Source organism: Terrapene carolina, unplaced genomic scaffold (genome assembly GCF_002925995.2).
Source record: "Terrapene carolina triunguis isolate 2854851 unplaced genomic scaffold, T_m_triunguis-2.0 Scaffold34021, whole genome shotgun sequence".
In the NCBI taxonomy this organism is placed as follows: Eukaryota; Metazoa; Chordata; order Testudines; family Emydidae; genus Terrapene; species Terrapene triunguis.
In genome coordinates this window covers 2,844,252-2,865,453 of record NW_020698372.1, presented here as the reverse complement: position 1 = coordinate 2,865,453, position 21,202 = coordinate 2,844,252, and the positions used below count along the sequence as shown (strand labels likewise).

Below are 21,202 nucleotides of genomic sequence, written 5' to 3'. Positions count from 1 at the left end.
TCCCCTCCTGCCCTGGAGGGTCGAGCCCCGGCAGGAACCTTTTACACACACCAAACAGCATTTTATTTTTAAATTGGGTTAAATTACATTGACTACATTGAGTTCTCAAAGCAAGACAAAGCAGCATTTTTTGTCAAGTTAATGAAGAAATTCAGAATTTTTTTGCTCTGATGATGCAAAAAACGGTTTAGTAAAATTTCTAAAACTTGCTATGAACTTGTTCTCAAATGCCTTTGTGTGTGAAGAAGTGTGGTTTCAAAGTAAAAATACAGGGTTGAAACAGTGGACATAAATAGTAATTTAAATAACATAGCAGATGTAACTTGGTCAGCAAATGGATGTAGGTGGGTACAAGTGGCAAAGCAGTGTAATTTGCACTGATTTTAGCATTCATTTAGCTTGCAAACTGAGTATACTAATCTGGTATTCTGTAGTCACTAGTTGAATCAGTGAGAGTTGTGCCTGTTAACCTGAGGTATGAAAATGATCTTGGGAAAGTGGTGAATGATGCAGACAATTTAAAGTGGATTTGGAGCTGCTTGATCTCTTGCCTGCTACACATTCCTCTTCCGTCCACTGTATGTGTATTAAACGTAGAGTTGCTAACCCTCTAAGATTGTCTTGGAGTCTCTAGGAATTCAAGATTAATCTTTAATTAAAGATTATGTCATGAGATGAAACTTCCAGGAATATGGCCAACCAAAATTGGCAACCCTAATTAAACGTGAACTGCAAATAAAATCTCCGAATTCTGTCTACTGTAGCAGTAAGTACTGAATATTTCCCTTAGCCTAAAGGCACTTATACCCAGAGACTATACAGTAAATAACATACTTTGAAACAACACACACAACAGTATAAAAGCAGACTTATCTGAGCCCTTGGGGCTCCATGCTGTAGCAAAATTTTGTACAGTTGCTGTCCTATCATCGTATGGTGCTAGAAGATTGCATATGGAACTGTACTCATGAGTCACTTAGAATTTGGGTTTTAGGTCTTGTTTGATAAAATAAACATTAATTGTAAAATTAGGTGTAGTTTTTCTCAGAACAAATCATTTATTTTGAATAATTTATATACTATGGGCCATCCTGCCCTTCATCTACGTGTGCAATTTGCAGTGGATTCAATGCGATTTCTGTTCATCGTAGGAGCTCAGAATATGATCCTGTATATGAATGCGTTTTTAAATTCAATACATGAAATCCCTCTGTGGTACAGGGAATTGAAAGACCTGGTCAATTATCAGATACGATCAACTCTAGATTTTGGGAAGGAATTCCTTGAAGGATGAAATTCTACCCTTGTGCACCTGTGCACAATTTTAATTGGATTCAGAGAGTTTTGTGTGCATTTGAGGGCAGAATTTTTCCTCTTAAGCATCCTATAAAATGCAAAAAGGTCATATTTAGGACTTTGGATTCATTCAGTGTTTCTGAATTTATTTTTTAAATTAAATTTAAGACATGGTTAATTAAAAATAATTGTATATAGCATACAGTTTAGTCCTTTGTTCTATAAGTAATGGGTTATTCTTCTTTGAGTAGTGTCCTATGTGTGCACTTGCATCCCCTGTGCTATTGATTGGAGACTTTTCATAGCAATGTGCTTTCAGCCTGTGCATGCATGCTAGTTTGTGTCATATCCTGTGAGTTGCTACATAGCAGTGCACAGGCAAACCGCCCTCAGTTGCTTCTCAACTGCCTCAGCCTGAGATGGAGCTCTGGCAGTTGTCCCTGTTGAGATTACTTCAGCTGTGTCCCAGTTTTTATTCTAGTGCTTCACTTATAGTAGGTCTTAGTATTAGTGTAATTACCAGTAGTTAGTAAGCAGTAGTAGCTTTAGCTTCTTAGTTTAAAAAAAATTATAAGAAGAAAAACTCATATATTATATAGATAGATGTTAGTGAGTAGATAAGGTAGTTCTTGTTCACTGGGAGGTTATACCTGGTTCTCCTAGTTTCAAATGTCTGTCGTGCCAGGAGGCAATCTTGGTAAGTGATGGGTACTCCCAGTGCATCGTTTGTCTCAGGGAATCGCACATTCCCAGAAGTGTAACTTCTGTCTGACATTGAAATCTAGAGCCAGAAAAAAAAGGGAGATCAAACTTCATCTCCTCATTACAGTGAGCTCGCTGCATCCATCTTCTGACCCAGGCCCAGGGACCCCTCCTGTACACCAGTCTCCAAGCAAGTCTGCTGCCTCCACTATTTCTAAGCCATGCTCCTCGAGGGCATCTAAGAGGAAGACCTTTCATAAGTCTTCCAAAGATCATGCCCTGAGTTCACCAGGTAGGGAATCTACCTCAAAAAAGACGAGGTTGTTGGAGTCTTCAACCAGGTCAGCATGTTCTGCTCTGAGCATGTTCTGCTCTGCAATCTGGTACCTTTGAGGCTGCTGGTTCCTCAGGTTAGCCGAAAGATGGCAAAGCCTTGGGTGTGGAGGGATCATTGGGACCATCGGCAGACCAAGGTGGCAAGAATAGCTCTTCCTCTGCTTCCTCGTTATCAAAGAAGCCTGCTTGGGTTCCTACTGCATTTCCCTTGTATCAGACAAGATTCACAGTACCTCTCTGCACACCACGGACTCGGTACCAACAGCATGCTTGTTACCTCAGGAGTTTTGTTTTTCCCCAAGACCTGGCTGAGGTGCCCAATTCTTTGTTGCTCAGAGATAGGCAGCCTTCATCTGCTGACCTCACTAGGTGACCTGATCCTCAAGAAGAAACCTTTGAGGAACAGGAAGATGGAACTGATGAAGGAGGTCTCTCTTCTGACCAACATCTCCTCTTCATCTCCGAATGAAGCAGTTATGCCTCATCCTGCATCCTTGGAGAATGATTTTAAGCAGTTTCAGGATCTGGTCAAGAAAACTGCTGACTCCTTGCAGATCCCTCTTGAGGTTAAAGAATCATAAACTGCTTGACATCTTTCAGACAGTCTCATTTGCCCGTGTAGCCTTGCCCATCAACGTGGCCCTTCTGGACACACCTCATCTACTATTTCACCTACATGCAAGAGCACAGATAAGAAATATTACTTTCCAGCAAAACACTTGAGGTTTTTATTTTCTCATTGCTCTCCTAATTCTTTGTGGTCGATACAGTTAACAAATGGGGAAGGCAGCACCACACTAAATCTATGCTTATGACAAAGATCAGAAGCATTTAGACCTTCTTGGTAGAAAATCTTATTAATCAGCCTCCTTACAATTTAGAATTGCCAAGTACTAGACATTAATGGTGAAATATCATATAAATTACACCAAGCTGAACTCTTTTGTTGACCGCTTACTGGCAATGTGTAGAGAGCAATTCCAGGCAATTTATTGTGGACGGCCAGCTGCCTTCCAGAACTTAACTACAAGCCTTACTCTGTGCTGCTGATACTGCTACCCTTTCAATCTCTACGGTGGTAATTGTGAGAGGGACTTCTGGCTCCAGATTTCCAAAAGAAGTCCAGAATACAGAGGAAGACTTCCCTTTCAGTGGGTCTAAACTGTTTGCAGAAAGTATGGATGAATCTCTGAGCACGTTAAAGGACTCCAAGGTTAGTTTGTGTTCTCTTATAGGCAGGTGTATAGAGATGGTTTAGCAAGACACAGACGGCTCAGAGATCCCATCCTGTGCAATTCCCAACCTCCTAGAGGTTGTATGAAACACATCAAAAGAGACTAAAATTCCAGAGACGGAAACCATCCACCTCTCCGCCTTTGACCTCGTACCCTTCCAGCTCCAAGCAGCAGTTTTGATGGGCTGATTGAGGTCTTGAATGACCATCCTCATCCTTACCAGCTGCACCAATTCAGCTGTCTTCCTCCCTTCAGCGACCACCTTTTACCACTTCAGGCAGGTTTCAGAGTCTATCTCCACAAACAAGTGGGTTTTGGAGGTCATCTTCCCAGAGTACGCCATCCACTTTCCAACCCTTCCACCAATCAACCCCCTTGCCCAGTGCCTCTTTAGGGACTCCTCTCATGAGAGCTTGCTTCGTGTAGAAATGGACTCTCTTCTATACTTGAGTGCTATAGAACCAGTTCTCATGCAGCATAGAGGAAAGGGATTTTATTTAAGGTACTTCCTGGTACCAAAAAAAGAATGGCAGTTAGAGACCCCTCCTAGATTTGAGGCTACTCAACACTTATGTGAAAGCACCAAAATTCAAAATGGTGATATTTGCAGGTGATAATTCTGTCAAAGGAATTGTTTCTCAGCCCTTGACTTTCTGGATGCATATTTCCACATTGCGTTCCACCCATCTCACAACTGATTCCTATGTGTTACTATCGGCCAGGACAACTTTCAGTACAGGATACTCCTTTTTGGCCTGTCATCTGCCCCAAGGGTCTTTCTGAAGGTCATGTCAGTAGTAGTGGCTCAGCTCTGCAGGAAAGGTATTTTAGTGGCCTCTTACCTGGATGATTGGCTGCTGAAGGGTCACTTCATGGGTAACTTTTGAAGCCATAGATCTCTTCCTCAAATTGGGCCTACAATTGAACATTCAAAAATTCACTCTGATCCCTATACAAAACTTGGAATTCATAGGAGCTCATCTCCATTTAGTAACAGCAAGAGCCAAAGCACTGCACAGATTTGTGGCCCTTTCTGACATAGCAATACAATTCAGCACAGCCCCCAAATCTTTGTTTTATATCAACTGGCAGGGAGGAGCAAGATCCCCCTCCCTCTGTGCAGAGGCTGTCAAGCTTTGTAACCTGTGCATACGCAATCAGGTCGTTTTCTTCCAGGGGTTCAGAATGTGATCACAGATACATTTAGCAGGCACTTCTTCCAAGATTACGAGTGGGGAAATACATTTCAGCATGTTATACCACATATTCTGGCAATGGGGCACGCCCCAGATAGACTTGTTTGCCACAGTGATAAACAAGAAATGTGCCCAGTTTTGCAGGCTCAGTCACCAATCCCTGGGGGTTGCCTTTCACCTTCATTGGTCATCTGATCACCTCTATGCATTCCCACTGACTCCTCTAATAGCCAAAGTTCTACTGAAAATAAAAGAAGACAAAGCCAGAGTCATCCTAATATTTCTGAGCTGGCCCTGACACACATGGTTTCCTTACATAATACAGCTGGCTGTTTGCTCACTGATCACTCTGCAGGCTAGTCTTCATCTCCTCTTCCAGGAAGGCAGAAAGATCCTACATCCCAATCTCAAAGTTCTTAATCTCAAAGCTTGGTTGATTGATGGTTCATGGGATTAGAGACAACCCGCTTTGAGGAGGTAAGAATAATAGTATTACACACCAGAAAACGATCTTCTACCCATACTCTTAAAAATGGACAAGACTTGTCTGTTGGTGTGACCTCAGACGTATTCCACTGACAACCTCATTGCTGCCAAATAGACTGTGTCCTAACTCTAAAAAGTTTAGGGCTGTCGCTGAGCTCCATTGGAGTCCACCTGGCAGCCATCATGGCTTTATATTCTCCAGCAGAGTGTTATTCCCACCCTTTATTCCTTCCTGTTTTGCTCACCCAACGACAGTGAGGTTCCTAAGGGGGCTCGGAAATCTTTCTGTCAGTTAAGCATCATACTCCGGTTTGGGAACTCAATCTAGTTCTTAAATGCCTTACAAGACCACCATTTAAACTGATGGCTACCTGCTTGCTTCTCCATTTATCAGTGAAAATGGCATTCCTGATAGCCACCATGTCAGCGTGACAGGTTGGGGAAATTAGAGCCTGTATGACATGCCCTCCTTTCACAGTATTTTTTAAGGATAAGGTCAAATTTCTACCTAACATTGTTGTGAGAGACCTGGATTTGATATAATCTGCAGTCATCTTGAGCACTTAGCCTCTTCTTCCCCTCCCCCTCCCCGGCAGCTAGAATCGAGGACACCATAGAGTCAGGAGAAAAATCTGGCCTTGCTTAGGCAGACAAAAAGAGCTGCAAGCTGCAATTTTACTGACTGGGATAGATAAAGTGAAAAGGACAGATTCGTTGGTGGTGGTGGGGCGTGTGGAAAACTGACCTTGATTCTGGTTATCTGTTTGTAAGATGTTTTTCTTTTTTTTCCTGAAGCTGCTTTGATGATGCGGATAATAATGAATTGTTGTTGACTGTTGCGATGGAAATAACTCATAACAGCCTATGTGCTTTGTCCGGAGAAAATCTATAGAGTTAGTTAGAAAGCATGCTTTGGAGCAGTCTGAGGAAACTTTTCTTTAGGCAAGGAGCTGACACCTAAACTTCCCAGCAGCTGGACGGAAGGAGGGCCCCCAGCCTGGTTGCTAATCATTTGAACCCATCTTAGTCTATATAAATGTTTGGGGTGTTCTGAACCTCCTGCTACAGCGTGTGTGTGTGTGTGTGTGTGTGTGCTTGAGACCTAATAAAAGAGTAGTTTTATGTAAAAGCACTCTTGTTTCTACCAATCATTTATCAGACAGAGGAAGGAACTGTGTCCCCAATGATTTATTCCTGACATGTTCTGGAGAGAAACAATTAAATTACCTCTGCTTTGGGTTCTGAAAACTGTGGGTAACAGTCTCCTCTGAATTCCATATTAATCAACCTATTCACCTGCCAGTCTTCCACCCTAAACCTCACCTAGATAAACAAGAGGCATTGTTGCACACCCTTGATGTCAGGAGAGCCCTGGCCTTCTGTCAGGATAGAACTCTAAACCCTTCAGAAAGACCCCAAATTGTTTGTCTCACTCGCAGATAGCTCAATGGATCTGCAATCTCTAATCAAAGACTTTCCAAGTGGATATCTGACTGAATTAATTGCTACAAATCGCATAATATTCAAACACCTTCGGACATACGAACTCACTGTATGAAATTCATTTCCACTTCTATGGCATTTCTCAAAAAGGTGTCCATTACTGAAATATGTAAAGCTGCTACTTGGGCTTCTATACATACATTCGCTGAACACTGTGCAATAACTTGTGACTCTACAGCGGAGTCAAACACAGTATCAGAAGTACTTTCTTCCATACTGGACTCGACTCCAAAGCCCCCTCCTCCTCCTTAAAGGGGGGCTACTCAATAACCACCTAGAGTGGAGCACCCATAGGGACACTACTCAAAGAAGAATAATAAATGGTTTCTCACCCTGTGCAGTAACTGCAGTTCTTCAAGATGTGGTCTCTATGGATGCTCCATTACCCACACTCCACCTTCTCTGCTATAGGGCTTTGCTGTAGAGAAGGAACTGAGGGTGGTCCACCCATGCCATGTTATATAACAATGGCACGAGGCTGACCTAGCATACATGCATGGGCTAAACGGACACTGCCATGAGAAATTTCCAATCAAACGCACAGGGGGTGCAAATGCACTTAAGGTGGGGCACCTATAGAGGGACACATCTCGAGGAACTACAGTTACTGCACAGGGCGAGTAACCATTTCTTTTATACTGTATGAGAATCATCCCAATGTGAATATTTCCTTTTAGAAACTTTTAAAATTACAGCTGCTTAGTTACTGGAACCTTCTGTTGCATGTGCTGTCTTAGGTTCTGGTTGTGTTATCATATACAAGTAGACAGACCTCTGTACCCATGTATATCCCTTGTCTTTAGTGACTAGCGGGAACAGGACCTATATATGAACTCTATATTTCTTCTATTATTCATATAATCATTCTAGTTTTAGGCTAAATTCATTTTATTATTTGAAGTTTTTCTGTTTACAGGTTCTGCTCTTCCCAAACCTTCTTCACACTTCCTTAGTTTGCTGGATGGTTTGCTTCAAAAGGATCCTCAAAAGAGGTAAAGCGGTCTAATCCAGGACAATTAATCACACATTATGTTTTCTCCTCTTCCGAAAAGCGATAACTATTGCAATACTGAATTCATGACATTTTGCAGATTACATCTGCAAAAAGATGTAACTCTCTGTTTCAAATATGTTGCAGTTAATTAATATTGTTCTCATACAAAGATTTGTGCTGAGTGTTTTGATTAAATTACTCTGATAATCAGTACTAAACAAACAAACACCAGGATAATAATAATGATGGAAATTTTAGAATCATATAAAATTTAAAATCAGTCCAAACTTGTTTTGAAAGTGGGAGAAGAAAGCAGTTAAAATATCTATTTTACTGGGCTTGTGACTTATAAATGCTATGATTACATTGTTACATAATAACAGGTTTGTCAGTCACTGAGAAATTCATAGAATATTAAATCATGGTACTATATTGTAGTGCTGTTTCCGTATCTTTATTCTATTGTATTACAAAGATTGAACTGGACAGACCTGTTACAGCATCCATTCTGGAAAGATGCTTTCAACAGATATGATGGTGATTCCGCAAATAGCCAGGACATAAGCTCAAGGTACAATATGTTCAGTGAAAATAACATTTTATAATAAATATAAGTAGAGAAATATCATTTTTACTATAAAAAAAACCTGTTTTCTGGTCATTATTTGTATTTTTATTTTAATTTATAAAAATGTTTTTAAAATTTTGTTACATCCGTGCTATGAAAGTTATTGTATCTTGAATCTTGTCTCTTGAAACGTATCTATCACTATTGCGAACACTAGTGCAAATATAAAAACACTATAGTATTGATTTTTTGAAATGATTACACTATGTAACTAGTGTCTAACTAGCATGTCTTATTAAACAACAGTGAAACCACGGAGTTGTTTGTATCTAGAGATACCAAGGACCCATTGGATACCCATAAAAATTCAAATGACATGTCATCCTCACGAGCAGATAAGCAACTTAATAAATCTTTCAAACTAGGTAAGATTATGTATTGCTAATATTGTCTCATTTCAGATGAGTGTGTTCTGTAAATCCAATCAGCCTTGTAATCCCAGCAGTATACCTGTTCCATAAATTTTATTCCTCTTAATCTTTAAATGAATATGAGTTCCATGTTTTGTTTTGTTTTGTTTTTAACAGAAAATCCATCTGAGTTGCAGCCTAAAAGTGCACCTGGTGGTGAATCAAATGAGTCCATATTTCTTCTTAGGTATGACAAACTAAAGAGCAATAAAAAAAAAAAAAAAAAAACCTAGAAAAGAAAAAATGTATGGAGTATCTTCTTAAATGTTATTTTTTAATTAAAAGAGCGCAGGCTGGAATGCAGTATTTGTACGCAAGCAGATTGGCTCATGATTCTGTACAGAAAATTGTGTTTAGGTAGTTAGTATAAAGAAACCCTTAAGATGTTGTAGCCCACGATTTAAATATTGCTTTATTTTACTGTTTTTCATAGCAATATCTTGTAGTCTCTGGGCTGTTTTGCTAAACAGGATTAGAAAAATTTAGGTTTATCTGTTATTCATTACTTCTATTCTTGCTTTATGTATGCACAAATGCTCTTTACCACTTAAACAATTTTTAATTGCTTCTTAATAGGGTGGAGTGTTTGAAGCTTGCAGTTTCAGCCAGGCCAACAAATAGTGCCTGCAAAGACCTGTCAGTTGTGCTGCACAGGCTATCAGTCGCTATGTGTGCTATTTGTGCAATGTGCCCCAGGAGCCATTAAATAAAAACTGAAATGATGAGTTTTAGTTGGTGAGGGCATATTTTGTGTGTGTTTTTCATTTGCCGCAAGGCAGGAGAGATTCATTTTTGATATAAGAGGCTTAGTTTCTGTCCACATGAAGCAGAAACTTGCTTGTTTCAGAAACAGCCTCCCTCACCATTCACTAATCTAGTAGAAAGATCTGTCTAAAGCAAGGATTACATTGGGGTAAAAATCCAAACACCTAGCTTGGTTAATCAGTGAATTTGTTTTTATCACAACACCCTGGTCTCTCCTTGTGTGTCCTCCTAATCTTCTTGGTGACCTTGTAAAAATGTTATGAACAAACAGTATTTTGAAAATGAAAAGAATGAATACAAAAACCATCAGAATACTTGTCAGTTTCAATACTTCTTCCGTTCTCACTGCTGGCTGTTTAGCGCTGAGAACAGTATAAAGTGCATTGCAATCCAGCAAGTTAATCGCCTTGAGATATTGTTTGGTGACTCATCACGTTTAGGAGATGGGATTTTAATATGACTACGTCCTTTGGTTTGGAGGGTTGATGGTGGGGGAAAAAAACAAACTATTATGGGGGATTTAAAAACAGGAAATATATATTGGGTTGATGGAACAAATATTGTGCCTGTCAGCCGTGACACTTTCCCCTCACAAATGGGAATTATGTAGCGGTTTCATAATCCAGAATATGTCTTGTAATCCATGAAAGCTAATCAGCACTCTTCTTTAATTTTTGTATAATGTCTTTCAGCTCTCGTCCCACTCCGAGGACTAGCACTGCAGTAGAAATGAATAGTGCTGCTGCTGCCGCCTTAACTCAGAATTCAGAACAAAGAACTTTATGCTTGACAAAGGTGAGAAGTATATTATTGTGAGATAGTAATATTTCCATAGTTAAGATTGCAACCTGGATTCCATTATAAAGCCAACTTGCACTCCATTTCCCCTTGAAATTAAAAACAAAAAATCCCAAATCTACACATTTACAGAATTTTAAGATCAATTCTCAGGGCTGCTGTTAATTACACCAGGGGCCAAACTTGCCCCTGCATTAGCCCAAACTTTGGGAGCTCAGCGTCTCTTGCCCCTTAATTAAGAGAAATAAAAGAGATTGCCAGACCAATACATAAATTAATTAAATAAAAAGGGTAATAAGGTTACTGTAGGATGTTACACAAACATTAGAAAACATTATTACCAGGAGTGTTATAATTTAAAAAAAAAAAAAAAAATCTAACATTGAAAAAATATATAGAAAAGATAAGGTAATATAAAGAAAGTTTCAATATTGTTACAGCTGATACATTAACTAAAAAAATCTTGCATGTATGAAAACTAACAGTAGATATTTCAAGAACAGTGTTAACTCTGACCTGTAAGAGACAGCTCTTGAGAAATGTAATATTTCAAGTTCTGAGTTATAGAAAGATGGTTTAACACATGTTCGGTGGAAAGAGGACTAATGTATCTACTACAGTAACTAAATTCAGACTACATAAGCTGTATCTTTAAGCAGGGGTGGCAGATTTATAGAAATTTTGGTGGTGCCCAGAAAGCCGCACCCCACCTGCCTAAGGCTCTGGGAGGGAGTTTGGGTGGGGGGAGGAGGTCTGGGGTTCAAGCCCTGGGCTGGGGCAGGGGATTGGGGTGCAGGCTCTGGGAGGGAGTTTGGGTGCAGAAGGGGTAAGAGGTTGGGCTCTGGGAGGGAGTTTGGGTGGGGGACGGGGCCTGAGGTACAGGTTCTGGGATGGAGTTTGGGTGCTGGGTGCAGGCTCTGGGGGTGCAGGAGGGGGTGAGGGGTGCAGGCTCTGGGACAGAGTTTGGGTGTAGGCTCTGGGCTGTGGCAAGGGGTGAGGGTTCAGAAGGGGGTGAGGGGTGCAGGGTCTGGGAGGGAGTTTGGGGGCAGGAGAGAGTGTGTGGGAAGGGGGTGGGGGTGCAGGCTCTGGGACGGAGTTCAGGTGCTGAGTGCAGGCTCTGGGCTGGGGCAGGGCCCAAACAACTCCCCGCCCCTGTCTTTAAGGTGTATTGCACACACCTCTTTCAATTCCAGAATACTAACATTTTAGTTAATTATGTACTATCGATATTGCAGAAAGATCTCTTTTTGTATCTATTACTGATCTACAATTAATATACCTTATATTATGCTATGTACAATTTCTAAAATATTTTATAATATAAGTATAATGTGTTATCTTTATATTAGTCATTTTGTATAACATACAATAGTTATTAAACACATTAGTGAATAACTGCATTGCGTAGGGAAAAAAGAAATATGAGTTACTCTTAAGGTTATTATTGGAATGTCTAATGTTAATTTTCACATGTAAATATTTCTTACAAAATATATAAATTGTAAGACTACTCCTCTTATTTTATCATTTTGTATGACTTTTAAAAGGTGGGGATTTTAAAGCTGTTATATTCTTGATACTTATATTTTCTGATTATATTTTTTTAATTTAATGTGGCAGTTTTAACTTTTGTTAGTTTTTTTCCCCCCCTTGTTTTAAAACAAACACATACCTATGTCTGAAATAATGTATTTTTATTTTTATTTATCAACCTTTGCTGCTCAAAAGGAATATGTTAATATTATTTTAATTACAGATCATAAAACATAACTGATAGTCGGTGGTAATTACTAGTGTATTGAGTAAACATACTTTAGGGAGAGAATAATAGCTCCGATTTTCTCATAAATGTCATAAATGCAGTTTGATGAATAAAACTAAGTCTCATAAAAGAAAAGGATTTAATTTAAATAGGATTTTAGAGACAATATTATTCTAATCATTTATATAACTGTTGATTGTAAGTTCCCAACTTTCTTTTCTTTATTTTTAAAAAGGCCAATACTGTTGAAATTTTGGGCTCTAATCCTTCAAAGATTTATACACATTGACTCTGAATGGGACTGTTTACAGTGTGTAAAGTTAAGCACCTGAATACATTTTTCAAAAATGGTGGTGTTGGTAATTGGGCATGGTGGGATGTGTAAATAAAATTTCATTCCCCCCCTCCCAATGAACATTAAAGAGATGTACTGGACAAAGTAATGGGCATTGTCCATACAAAACATGTTCACTGAGTAATAAGAAATGCATAAACCATATAATTGGCATGTAAATACCTGCTATTTCATGAGAGATTTAAGAAAAGTGTGTCTGTAGGTTGGTGGGAATTTTTTAAAAAAATATATGGTAATAGAATGTGCTGCAGTAACTGGGGTGCAGATAATGAATACAAGGCCCTGATTCTGGAAAGATTTTTAGAACTTGGGCAAGTCACGTAATCTCCTTTTGTCTCAGCACCCTTTGTCTGGCTTGTCTATTTCTATTGGATCAGCATCTTTTTCTTACTGTATGTTTGTATAGTGCCTAGCACAGTGGGACCTGATCTTAGTTAAGGAATCTATTCACTCCCATAAAGCAAATAATACAAACACAGAGTATTTGCGTTATCCATACAATGCAGTTTGGTAGTGTTTAAAAGAAATATTGCAGCAAAAATTTTGAAAACTTTTCTTACAAACCTGACTACTGTATTTTTGTTCTTGTTCTAGGGTAAAAATGTACACTCAAGCCAGCAGGACATGGAGTCCAAGATGAAAGAGCTCATCTACACAGAATCTGACCTTTTTGTAACCCCTATTATTGACAATCCAAAGGTATGGCAAAGTAAGATACTAAAGAATAGATTAAGGAACTTGCTGTGCTATTTATTGCACAGATAAATCTTTAAACAGGGTGACCACTCTTTTCCTTTCCTTTATTGTTCTCATCATAAACAGCTCCACCCAGTCATCTGCTAAGCCTTTTGACAAGATTTCTGCAGTTTTATATGGCCCTATTATACAGTCAGTATGGAGAACTGATTTATTTGGGGATCAAATATTAATCTGAAAGGGTTTCCCACAATTAGTGGAAGCTACTAAATGTTGCATTTGGTGCCCTTGCAGATTTACCTTTTGATATCTTGCATTCACTTATTAAACGCCAGTAACATCTAGTCTCGACAGATATTTATTTAAAGGTATGCTTATTAAAATGAAACTTTGTAGATTTAGATGTCTTCTCACTGAATACTAATCCTTTTACACTAGGATTTAGATTTTCACACGGACTTCTGTTGCGGGATGTTTGCAGGGTGCAGAAAAATTGGCAGGGTTTAGACATATGATTAATTTTTCTAAAAAATATGAATTGAATATTTCTGAAAACGAGAGACTAAAATTGTAGGCAACACTGGACAAATGTTCACAATTCTCTGCTATGGCACCTTAATCCTGATCTGGAAAACTCCTTCTCTTCTAGTACAGAGAGTCTTGAGCAGAGACTACCACTTGTGCTGAATGGTGTGATGGCTTCTATGTACAAAAAAATCAAGTTATTTTAAACAACTTTAATTAATAAATTGCAGGTGTTTGGACTGAAATATTTTGTACCGGAGCCAGCTGCCTTTCTAACTGTGGAAAGGCTATTGCTTACAGTCTGTACTTACTAAAAAGATCTATGCTTTAAACTGAAAAATAAACAAAACCCCTTTGTTTTTAATAGTTTCTGTTCCTTGGTTTCACCATTTTAAGTCCCCCTATTATCACCGCCTTATAACAATCTAAATAGTTGGCTTTTAAGGATAGTGTTGTTTTGAAAGAATTTTTTTCCATTATTTAAAACTACACTTGATTTGACTGGTGAGTCCATTTGTCCCTGTCTTGTCTTTGTAAAGTTGTTGATAGTGCATTTCATCCATGAATTCACTGGCCAGTGAAACTGTGTTAGAATCTTTCCAGTAAAGGCCACTTTTAAACATGATTATAGTTAACCTGGTTTAAACTCAAGTCCAGTCCAAAATGTCCTGTTGTATACCATGATAGGCCCAGGAGCAGGTGACATTTAATGATTGATCAAGTAGGTTTTGTTTTTGTTTTTATTGTTTTCATGACAGAGCCTGACTTTTTGTCAAGTCTCTGAGACATTTTCCTGGAAAAAAATTTCTTTTACCACAACTTTGGCCCCACCATTTGTTTGAGAGCAGTTTGCCAGGTAAATATTACTCTCAGGTAAACACCAGGGAATAAAAGGACATGATACTTTAGCAGAGTTTTCTACATCTCTGGTAGTTAATCAAGCCTAATGTTAATTGTGAATTTTAAAAATCTGCTTCTGCCTTCAGTGGGAACTCTGATTTTGGCCAATATAAATGAGAGGTTATTGAGGAAAACATTTGGCTGATTTCTTCCCCCGCACCCCCCCCCCCCCCAATGAATTGATTCGATATGGACATGGAAACAGTGAGATGCATACACTGTAATTTGGATTCCAAGCTGGGACCTCATGGGTCAGAGCCATATCTTTGGGACAAGGTGTCGACCTTGCCATTTCTGGGCAGTAGGTCAAGGTAAAGTTTAACCAGGAGAAGAATAGAGCACTGGAACTGTCGTTGGTTTAGGGACAGCCCTGTGCAGGAATCGCTGGTTCTTATGGTCCGTGAACACTTGGACCTGATGGTAGGCCCTTTCCAAGTAGTGTTGCTTCTCTTCGAAGGTGATTTTAATTGCCAGGAGCTCTTGTTGAAGATCTTGTAGTTTTGCTCAGCGTGGGTGAGCTTCCTCAAGTAGTAGGTGATGAGGTGCAGTATTTGCCTTTGGGAGAGGACTGCCCTGATTGACATACTAAAGACATCTGCTTCCACAACAAAAGCTTGCATTGCACCTGGCTAGGCCAATACTGGAGCTGCGGTGAAGGCAAGCTTCGACTGCTTGAATATGTGCTGGGCCTTGGGTGACCAATGGAACTGCATGTTTTCTGGAGTGTGGCAGTAAGGGGCTTGGCTTGTGTTTTGAAAAATTCTAAATGAACCTCTGGTAGAAGTTTGTGAAGCCTAAAAAACATTGTAGGCCATGCACATTGTGGGGACTATCCAGTTGTGAACAGCCTGGCCCTGTTTGAGCTCGGTGAAGGTCATCAAAGATGCCTGACATCAATTGGAGAAAGGTGGCCCAGTTTGACAGCATTTGGGGTATGGCCCTTCCGGGGGGGGGGGGGGGGGAGAGGGGGGTAATCTAATGCACTTCTTACCAGCATTCCAAGTACCAAGGCCACCTTGGCTGGGTCAGAGGCTTAGGTCTGGGGACACATCAGGAACAGAAGATGGCATTGGTTCATTAAACCCTGGAACTACCAGACTGTTCAGGCCAAGATATCACAGGCCCCCTGTTTTGGGAAAGGTGCAGCAGGCTGTATTTGCAGTGTTCTCGGTGCTGATTTGCCTTGCTTGCTCCTGCAGCTGCTGGTTGTCCGAGGTCAGCTGTGCAACTTAAGCCTGCAGTGCTTGATTAGCCACGTTGGGCGAGTCTGATACTTCTGGTGACTGTGGTTGTGCTGCTGGGTCCATCCTTCTTGCACTGAGCTCAGAACCACAGGGTTATAGTGGTCCGAACAAGCTGTCATGTGTGGGTTGTGGGCTGCCAGACCTACTAAAGCCAGAGTCCACAGTCATGAGGCAGGAATCAAGAGTCAGCTGAGTTGGGATACTGGGAGGTCAGAAGCAGGAGACAAACTGGAGATCAGAACCACGAATCGGGAACCAGAGTCAGGCTAGGTCAGGATACCAGGGAGTCAGAGGTGGGAGACAAATTGGAGGTCAGGAACCATAAATCAGATGCTAGCAGTTAAGCTGGGTCAGAAAGCCAGATGATCAAGCAGCAAGCACGAAACACAAGGCATGGTCCAAAGGGGAGTGGAGCCCAGTTGTTGGGACAGCTTCCTGGTGTTGCTGCTAACTTAAGCAGAGCCAGTGGCCAATCAGCTGCTTTGGGACTCAGCCAATTGGACCTCAGGGGTGGCGCCTTGTACTGGGGCTGGGCTAAGCTACTGATAGGTAAGCTACTGATAGGCTGCTAGGTGGAGGGTTGTGGAGCATGGCTGCTCTCATGAACCTTGTGGGCCTGGGTTCTAGGCCTGTTTCTCATTGACACTTAAATTATAATGGTAGGAGTGGCTTGTATACTGTGTATGTGCTAAATATATTTTTGTCTATCTTTGTCTGTGTTTATATGTTTCTCTACTTTAAAGACGTTTACAAATGCTTTAAAAAAAATCTAAAATAGGCTTGAGTCAAACCACTGTTTTTTGTTTTCTTTTCCAGATAATGAAACAAGCACCAGTTAGATTTGACTTAAAAATGTTACATGTACCAGCACATTCAGGTAGAGTCCTGCTGAAGTTGATAAAATGTATAAGTGCTTCATGTGACAGCACATACTTACATAGCATGTTTTCATTTTCTTCATAATTTTCCATCTGAAGTATCATAGTTTCCTGTTGATTGAAATTCATAACTTTCCTAGGCGATAATGAATCGCATATATATATTCAAGGAAGAATTGGTAATTGTTTTACAGTGTAGTTTGGTTATATTAAATGTTTGAAAGAAAGTTTGAGATCATTTTCTATTGTGTTTATACTTATTTCAAGAGAATGTATTATTCATGAATTGCAGAGCTCAGTCTACAAGAAAGCAAGACGTATTAGGCCCTATTTAGAAAATAGCAAACCAAAAAAAAAATAACAGAGGGACCTGTGGCACCTTTAAGACTAACAGAAGTATTGGGAGCATAAGCTTTCGTGGGTAAGAACCTCACTTCTTCAGATGCAAGTAATGGAAATCTCCAGAGGCAGGTATAAATCAGTATGGAGATAACGAGGTTAGTTCAATCAGGGAGGGTGAGGTGCTCTGCTAGCAGTTGAGGTGTGAACACCAAGGGAGGAGAAACTGCTTTTGTAGTTGGCTAGCCATTCACAGTCTTTGTTTAATCCTGATCTGATGGTGTCAAATTTGCAAATGAACTGGAGCTCAGCAGTTTCTCTTTGGAGTCTGGTCCTGAAGTTTTTTTGCTGTAAGATGGCTACCTTTACATCTGCTATTGTGTGGCCAGGGAGGTTGAAGTGTTCTCCTACAGGTTTTTGTATATTGCCATTCCTGATATCTGACTTGTGTCCATTTATCCTCTTGCGTAGTGACTGTCCAGTTTGGCCAATGTACATAGCAGAGGGGCATTGCTGGCACATGATGGCATATATAACATTGGTGGACGTGCAGGTGAATGAGCCGGTGATGTTGTAGCTGATCTGGTTAGGTCCTGTGATGGTGTTGCTGGTGTAGATATGTGGGCAGAGTTGGCATCGAGGTTTGTTGCATGGGTTGGTTCCTGAGTTAGAGTTGTTATGGTGCGGTGCGTGGTTGCTGGTGAGAATATGCTTAAGGTTGGCGGGTTGTCTGTGGGCGAGGACTGGCCTGCCTCCCAAGGCCTGTGAAAGTGAGGGATCATTGTCCAGGATGGGTTGTAGATCACTGATGATGCGTTGGAGAGGTTTAAGCTGAGGACTGTAGGTGATGGCCAGTGGAGTTCTGTTGGTTTCTTTTTTGGGCCTGTCTTGTAGCAGGAGGCTTCTGGGTACACGTCTGGCTTTGTTGATTTGTTTCTTTATTTCCTTGTGTGGGTATTGTAGTTTTGAGAATGCTTGGTGAAGATCTTGTAGGTGTTGGTCTCTGTCTGAGGGGTTGGAGCAGATGCGGTTGTACCTCAGCGCTTGGCTGTAGACGATGGATCGTGTGGTGTGTCCGGGGTGGAAGCTGGAGGCATGAAGGTAGGCATAGAGGTCGGTGGGTTTTCGGTATAGGGTGGTGTTAACGTGGCCATCGCTTATTTATACTGTGGTGTCTAGGAAGTGGACCTCCCGTGTAGATTGGTCCAGGCTGAGGTTGATGGTGGGGTGGAAGCTGTTGAAATCATGGTGGAATTCTTCCAGGATCTCCTTTCCATGGGTCCAGATGATGAAGATGTCATCAATGTAGCGTAGGTAGAGAAGGGGCGTGAGTGGACGAGAGCTGAGGAAGTGTTGTCCCAGGTCAGCCATAAAAACTTTGGCATATTGTGGGGCCATGCGTCAATTCCTTTAAGTTTCAGCTTTGCAACCATATTCCCCCCGGAACCCAAAGACTTTGGTTTCCCGTAAGCTGCCCGGCGGGTCATGGGAATAACGCCGCCGGATCGCTAGTCGGCATCGTTTATGGTCGGAACTACGACGGTATCTGATCGTCTTCGAACCTCCGACTTTCGTTCTTGATTAATGAAAACATTCTTGGCAAATGCTTTCGCTTTGGTCCGTCTTGCGCCGGTCCAAGAATTTCACCTCTAGCAGCACAATACGAATGCCACCGGCCATCCCTCTTAATCATGGCCCCAGTTCCGAAAACCAACAAAATAGAACCGGAGTCCTATTCCATTATTCCTAGCTGGAGTATTCTGGCGACCAGCCTGCTTTGAACACTCTAATTTTTTCAAAGTAAACGCTTCTACTGAGTAAAGCGACACCATCAGATCAGGATTTGACACCATCAGATCAGGATTAAACAAAGACTGTGAATGGCTAGCCAACTACAAAAGCAGTTTCTCCTCCCTTGGTGTTCACACCTCAACTGCTAGCAGAGCACCTCACCCTCCCTGATTGAACTAACCTCGTTATCTCCATACTGATTTATACCTGCCTCTGGAGATTTCCATTACTTGCATCTGAAGAAGTGAGGTTCTTACCCACGAAAGCTTATGCTCCCAATACTTCTGTTAGTCTTAAAGGTGCCACAGGACCCTCTGTTGCTTTTTACAGATTCAGACTAACATGGCTACCCCTCTGATACAAAAAAAAATAAGCACTCAAATCCAGTTATTACACTAAAGCTATGGAAAACTTTAGTTGCCTCTGACATTTATTTATTTTTTTATTTAAAACCTTTAGGAAATAAATGAATACAATATGTATGCTTTTCATCAGTGGAATAACTCTCTCCGTTTGGCGTTGCTTAGACTTTTGAAAATCAGATCACTTTATTTAGAAGGCTCCATAAGGACTTTGAAGCCTGTCCTTTTGAAAATCTTGGCTGGACTCTCCCAGGGTTTGGGAGTCAGTGTGTTCAACTGTGTTGATCAAAGTCCCAACATTTTCCAGCAGACAGCTGGAGTGCATGAGAGCCTGATCACATGTGACTCAGCTCCGTGTCTTTTATGCTGTTAAATCTAGGGAAAGAAGTTCATCCCTTCACAGTGAACTGCATGATTCAGTGACTTTTTTTAATTACAGGAATTCATTTTACAAGGGTTTTTTGCTCTAGTTGCATCAAATTTATTTGCAAAACACAGTCAGATGTTGGGGGAAATTAAGTATGAATTACATACAAAAACCAAGTTAAAAATGTTAAAAACACTATTAGGGTTCCAAAGTCAAGCACTTGAAACTTATGAAATGACAGAATTAAGGTTACCTGTGCAACCTTAATTCAGCCCACTTGTGCATATGCATTATAATAGTCTATAATTACACAATCACATACTGTTCTTTTCAATCCCAGTTTCTCCCCTCTTGACTCTTCATTTGACCTGATCTTCCCTTCCCTCCTGCCTCCCACTGGGTCCCAGTCTCCCTCTCTAGGCTCTCTCTGAGTTTTCCCCCTGCTCTGTTTCTTTCTTCCAATCCCGTTTTTCAGCCAGTCCCGGGTCCTCCCCATCTCCAGGCTCGTCATTTGATCAGCGCTCTCACTCGCACACAAATGACTCCCAGTTCCTCTCCCCATTTTCCCTCATCTGTCTTCTTGCCCAACTGTTCTGAGCCTTTGTCCTCCCGGTCCCAGTCTGTTTCATTGACCAACTAGTCCCAGCCTCTTCCCCTACAGCTGCCAGTAACAGTTTCTCTCCCCACCCTTTAGTTCCAGTATCACTAGACTCCATGTCTCAATCTATCTTTTCCCTCATCCTCAGTCTAGCTCTTGTCCTTACTCAAATCAGATTAGGCAGCTTGCTCCTCCATGCTGCCGAGGTGCCAGCAAGAAGGGTCACTGAGAGCACAGGAGAGAGACGCTCCCTGCTTGTCCCCACCCTGCCCCAGAGTAGCAGTTACAGGGAAAGTCCAGCTTCATCCCTTTAGTATTGGACTGGCAAATGCTCAGTTGCTCTTCCGAGATGGTGAATGTGCATTCTGGTGAGCAATAGAAGCTATGAGAGGCTAGAGCATGCGCAGTGAGGTTAGAAACTTTGCAGATTTTTAGCTGCTAAAATTGAAGAAGCGTTTACAGAGCATGTGAAAACTGAGATTTTTTTCAAAGGCTTATAATGTGATGAAATTTGGGTGGATTTTCATGGACAGCAAAAGTTACATCCCTGACACATTTCAAGTCCCTGCTCCAAAGCATGGAGACACTACACTTTTTAAAAGGTTGCCAGAATTTCTTAACTTGGGCAAAACATTCTTGGAAAGGGTTGAATTGTTTTGGCAGAAATTTTCCAGAAAAATTTCAGCTTGGGGTAGATACCTGACATGGAAGATTTCAGCCCAAATGGTTAAAGTTTTGCAACTAATAAGGGTCTTATAATGGGAAGAGTTGCTGAACCATAACAAAAGATGGTGCTACAAGTCCTGCCTATAATTATGAAATGCTCCTAATGCCCAGCATAAAGTCATTATTATTTTTTTTTGGCATCAAGTGAAGTTATTTATAAAAACAAAAGGCTGATTGTTATCAGGAGTGTAATACTAGTTCCTTTGGAATATTTCCTTTTGGTCTATTTACAGAGGTATTGTTAAAATATATTATGTTGGAAGATTAATTTCAGCTAAAAATATGTTCCTTTTTTTGCTTCTCAGCTGTG

General features: G+C 40.8%; 1 protein-coding gene across 1 annotated transcript in view; it reads left to right on the top strand.

Annotated features, from left to right (window-relative positions):
• The window catches only part of LOC113405028 (serine/threonine-protein kinase ULK4-like), a 412,206-nt gene that overhangs the window by 26,092 nt on the left and 364,912 nt on the right, over positions 1-21,202 (top strand). Inside the window, exons 8-14 of the mRNA XM_026646055.1 lie at positions 7,671-7,746; positions 8,224-8,319; positions 8,623-8,741; positions 8,904-8,973; positions 10,244-10,346; positions 13,061-13,165; positions 16,648-16,708. Coding sequence (XP_026501840.1) covers positions 7,671-7,746; positions 8,224-8,319; positions 8,623-8,741; positions 8,904-8,973; positions 10,244-10,346; positions 13,061-13,165; positions 16,648-16,708 — 630 coding nt within the window. The remainder of the gene's footprint in view (positions 1-7,670; positions 7,747-8,223; positions 8,320-8,622; positions 8,742-8,903; positions 8,974-10,243; positions 10,347-13,060; positions 13,166-16,647; positions 16,709-21,202) is intronic.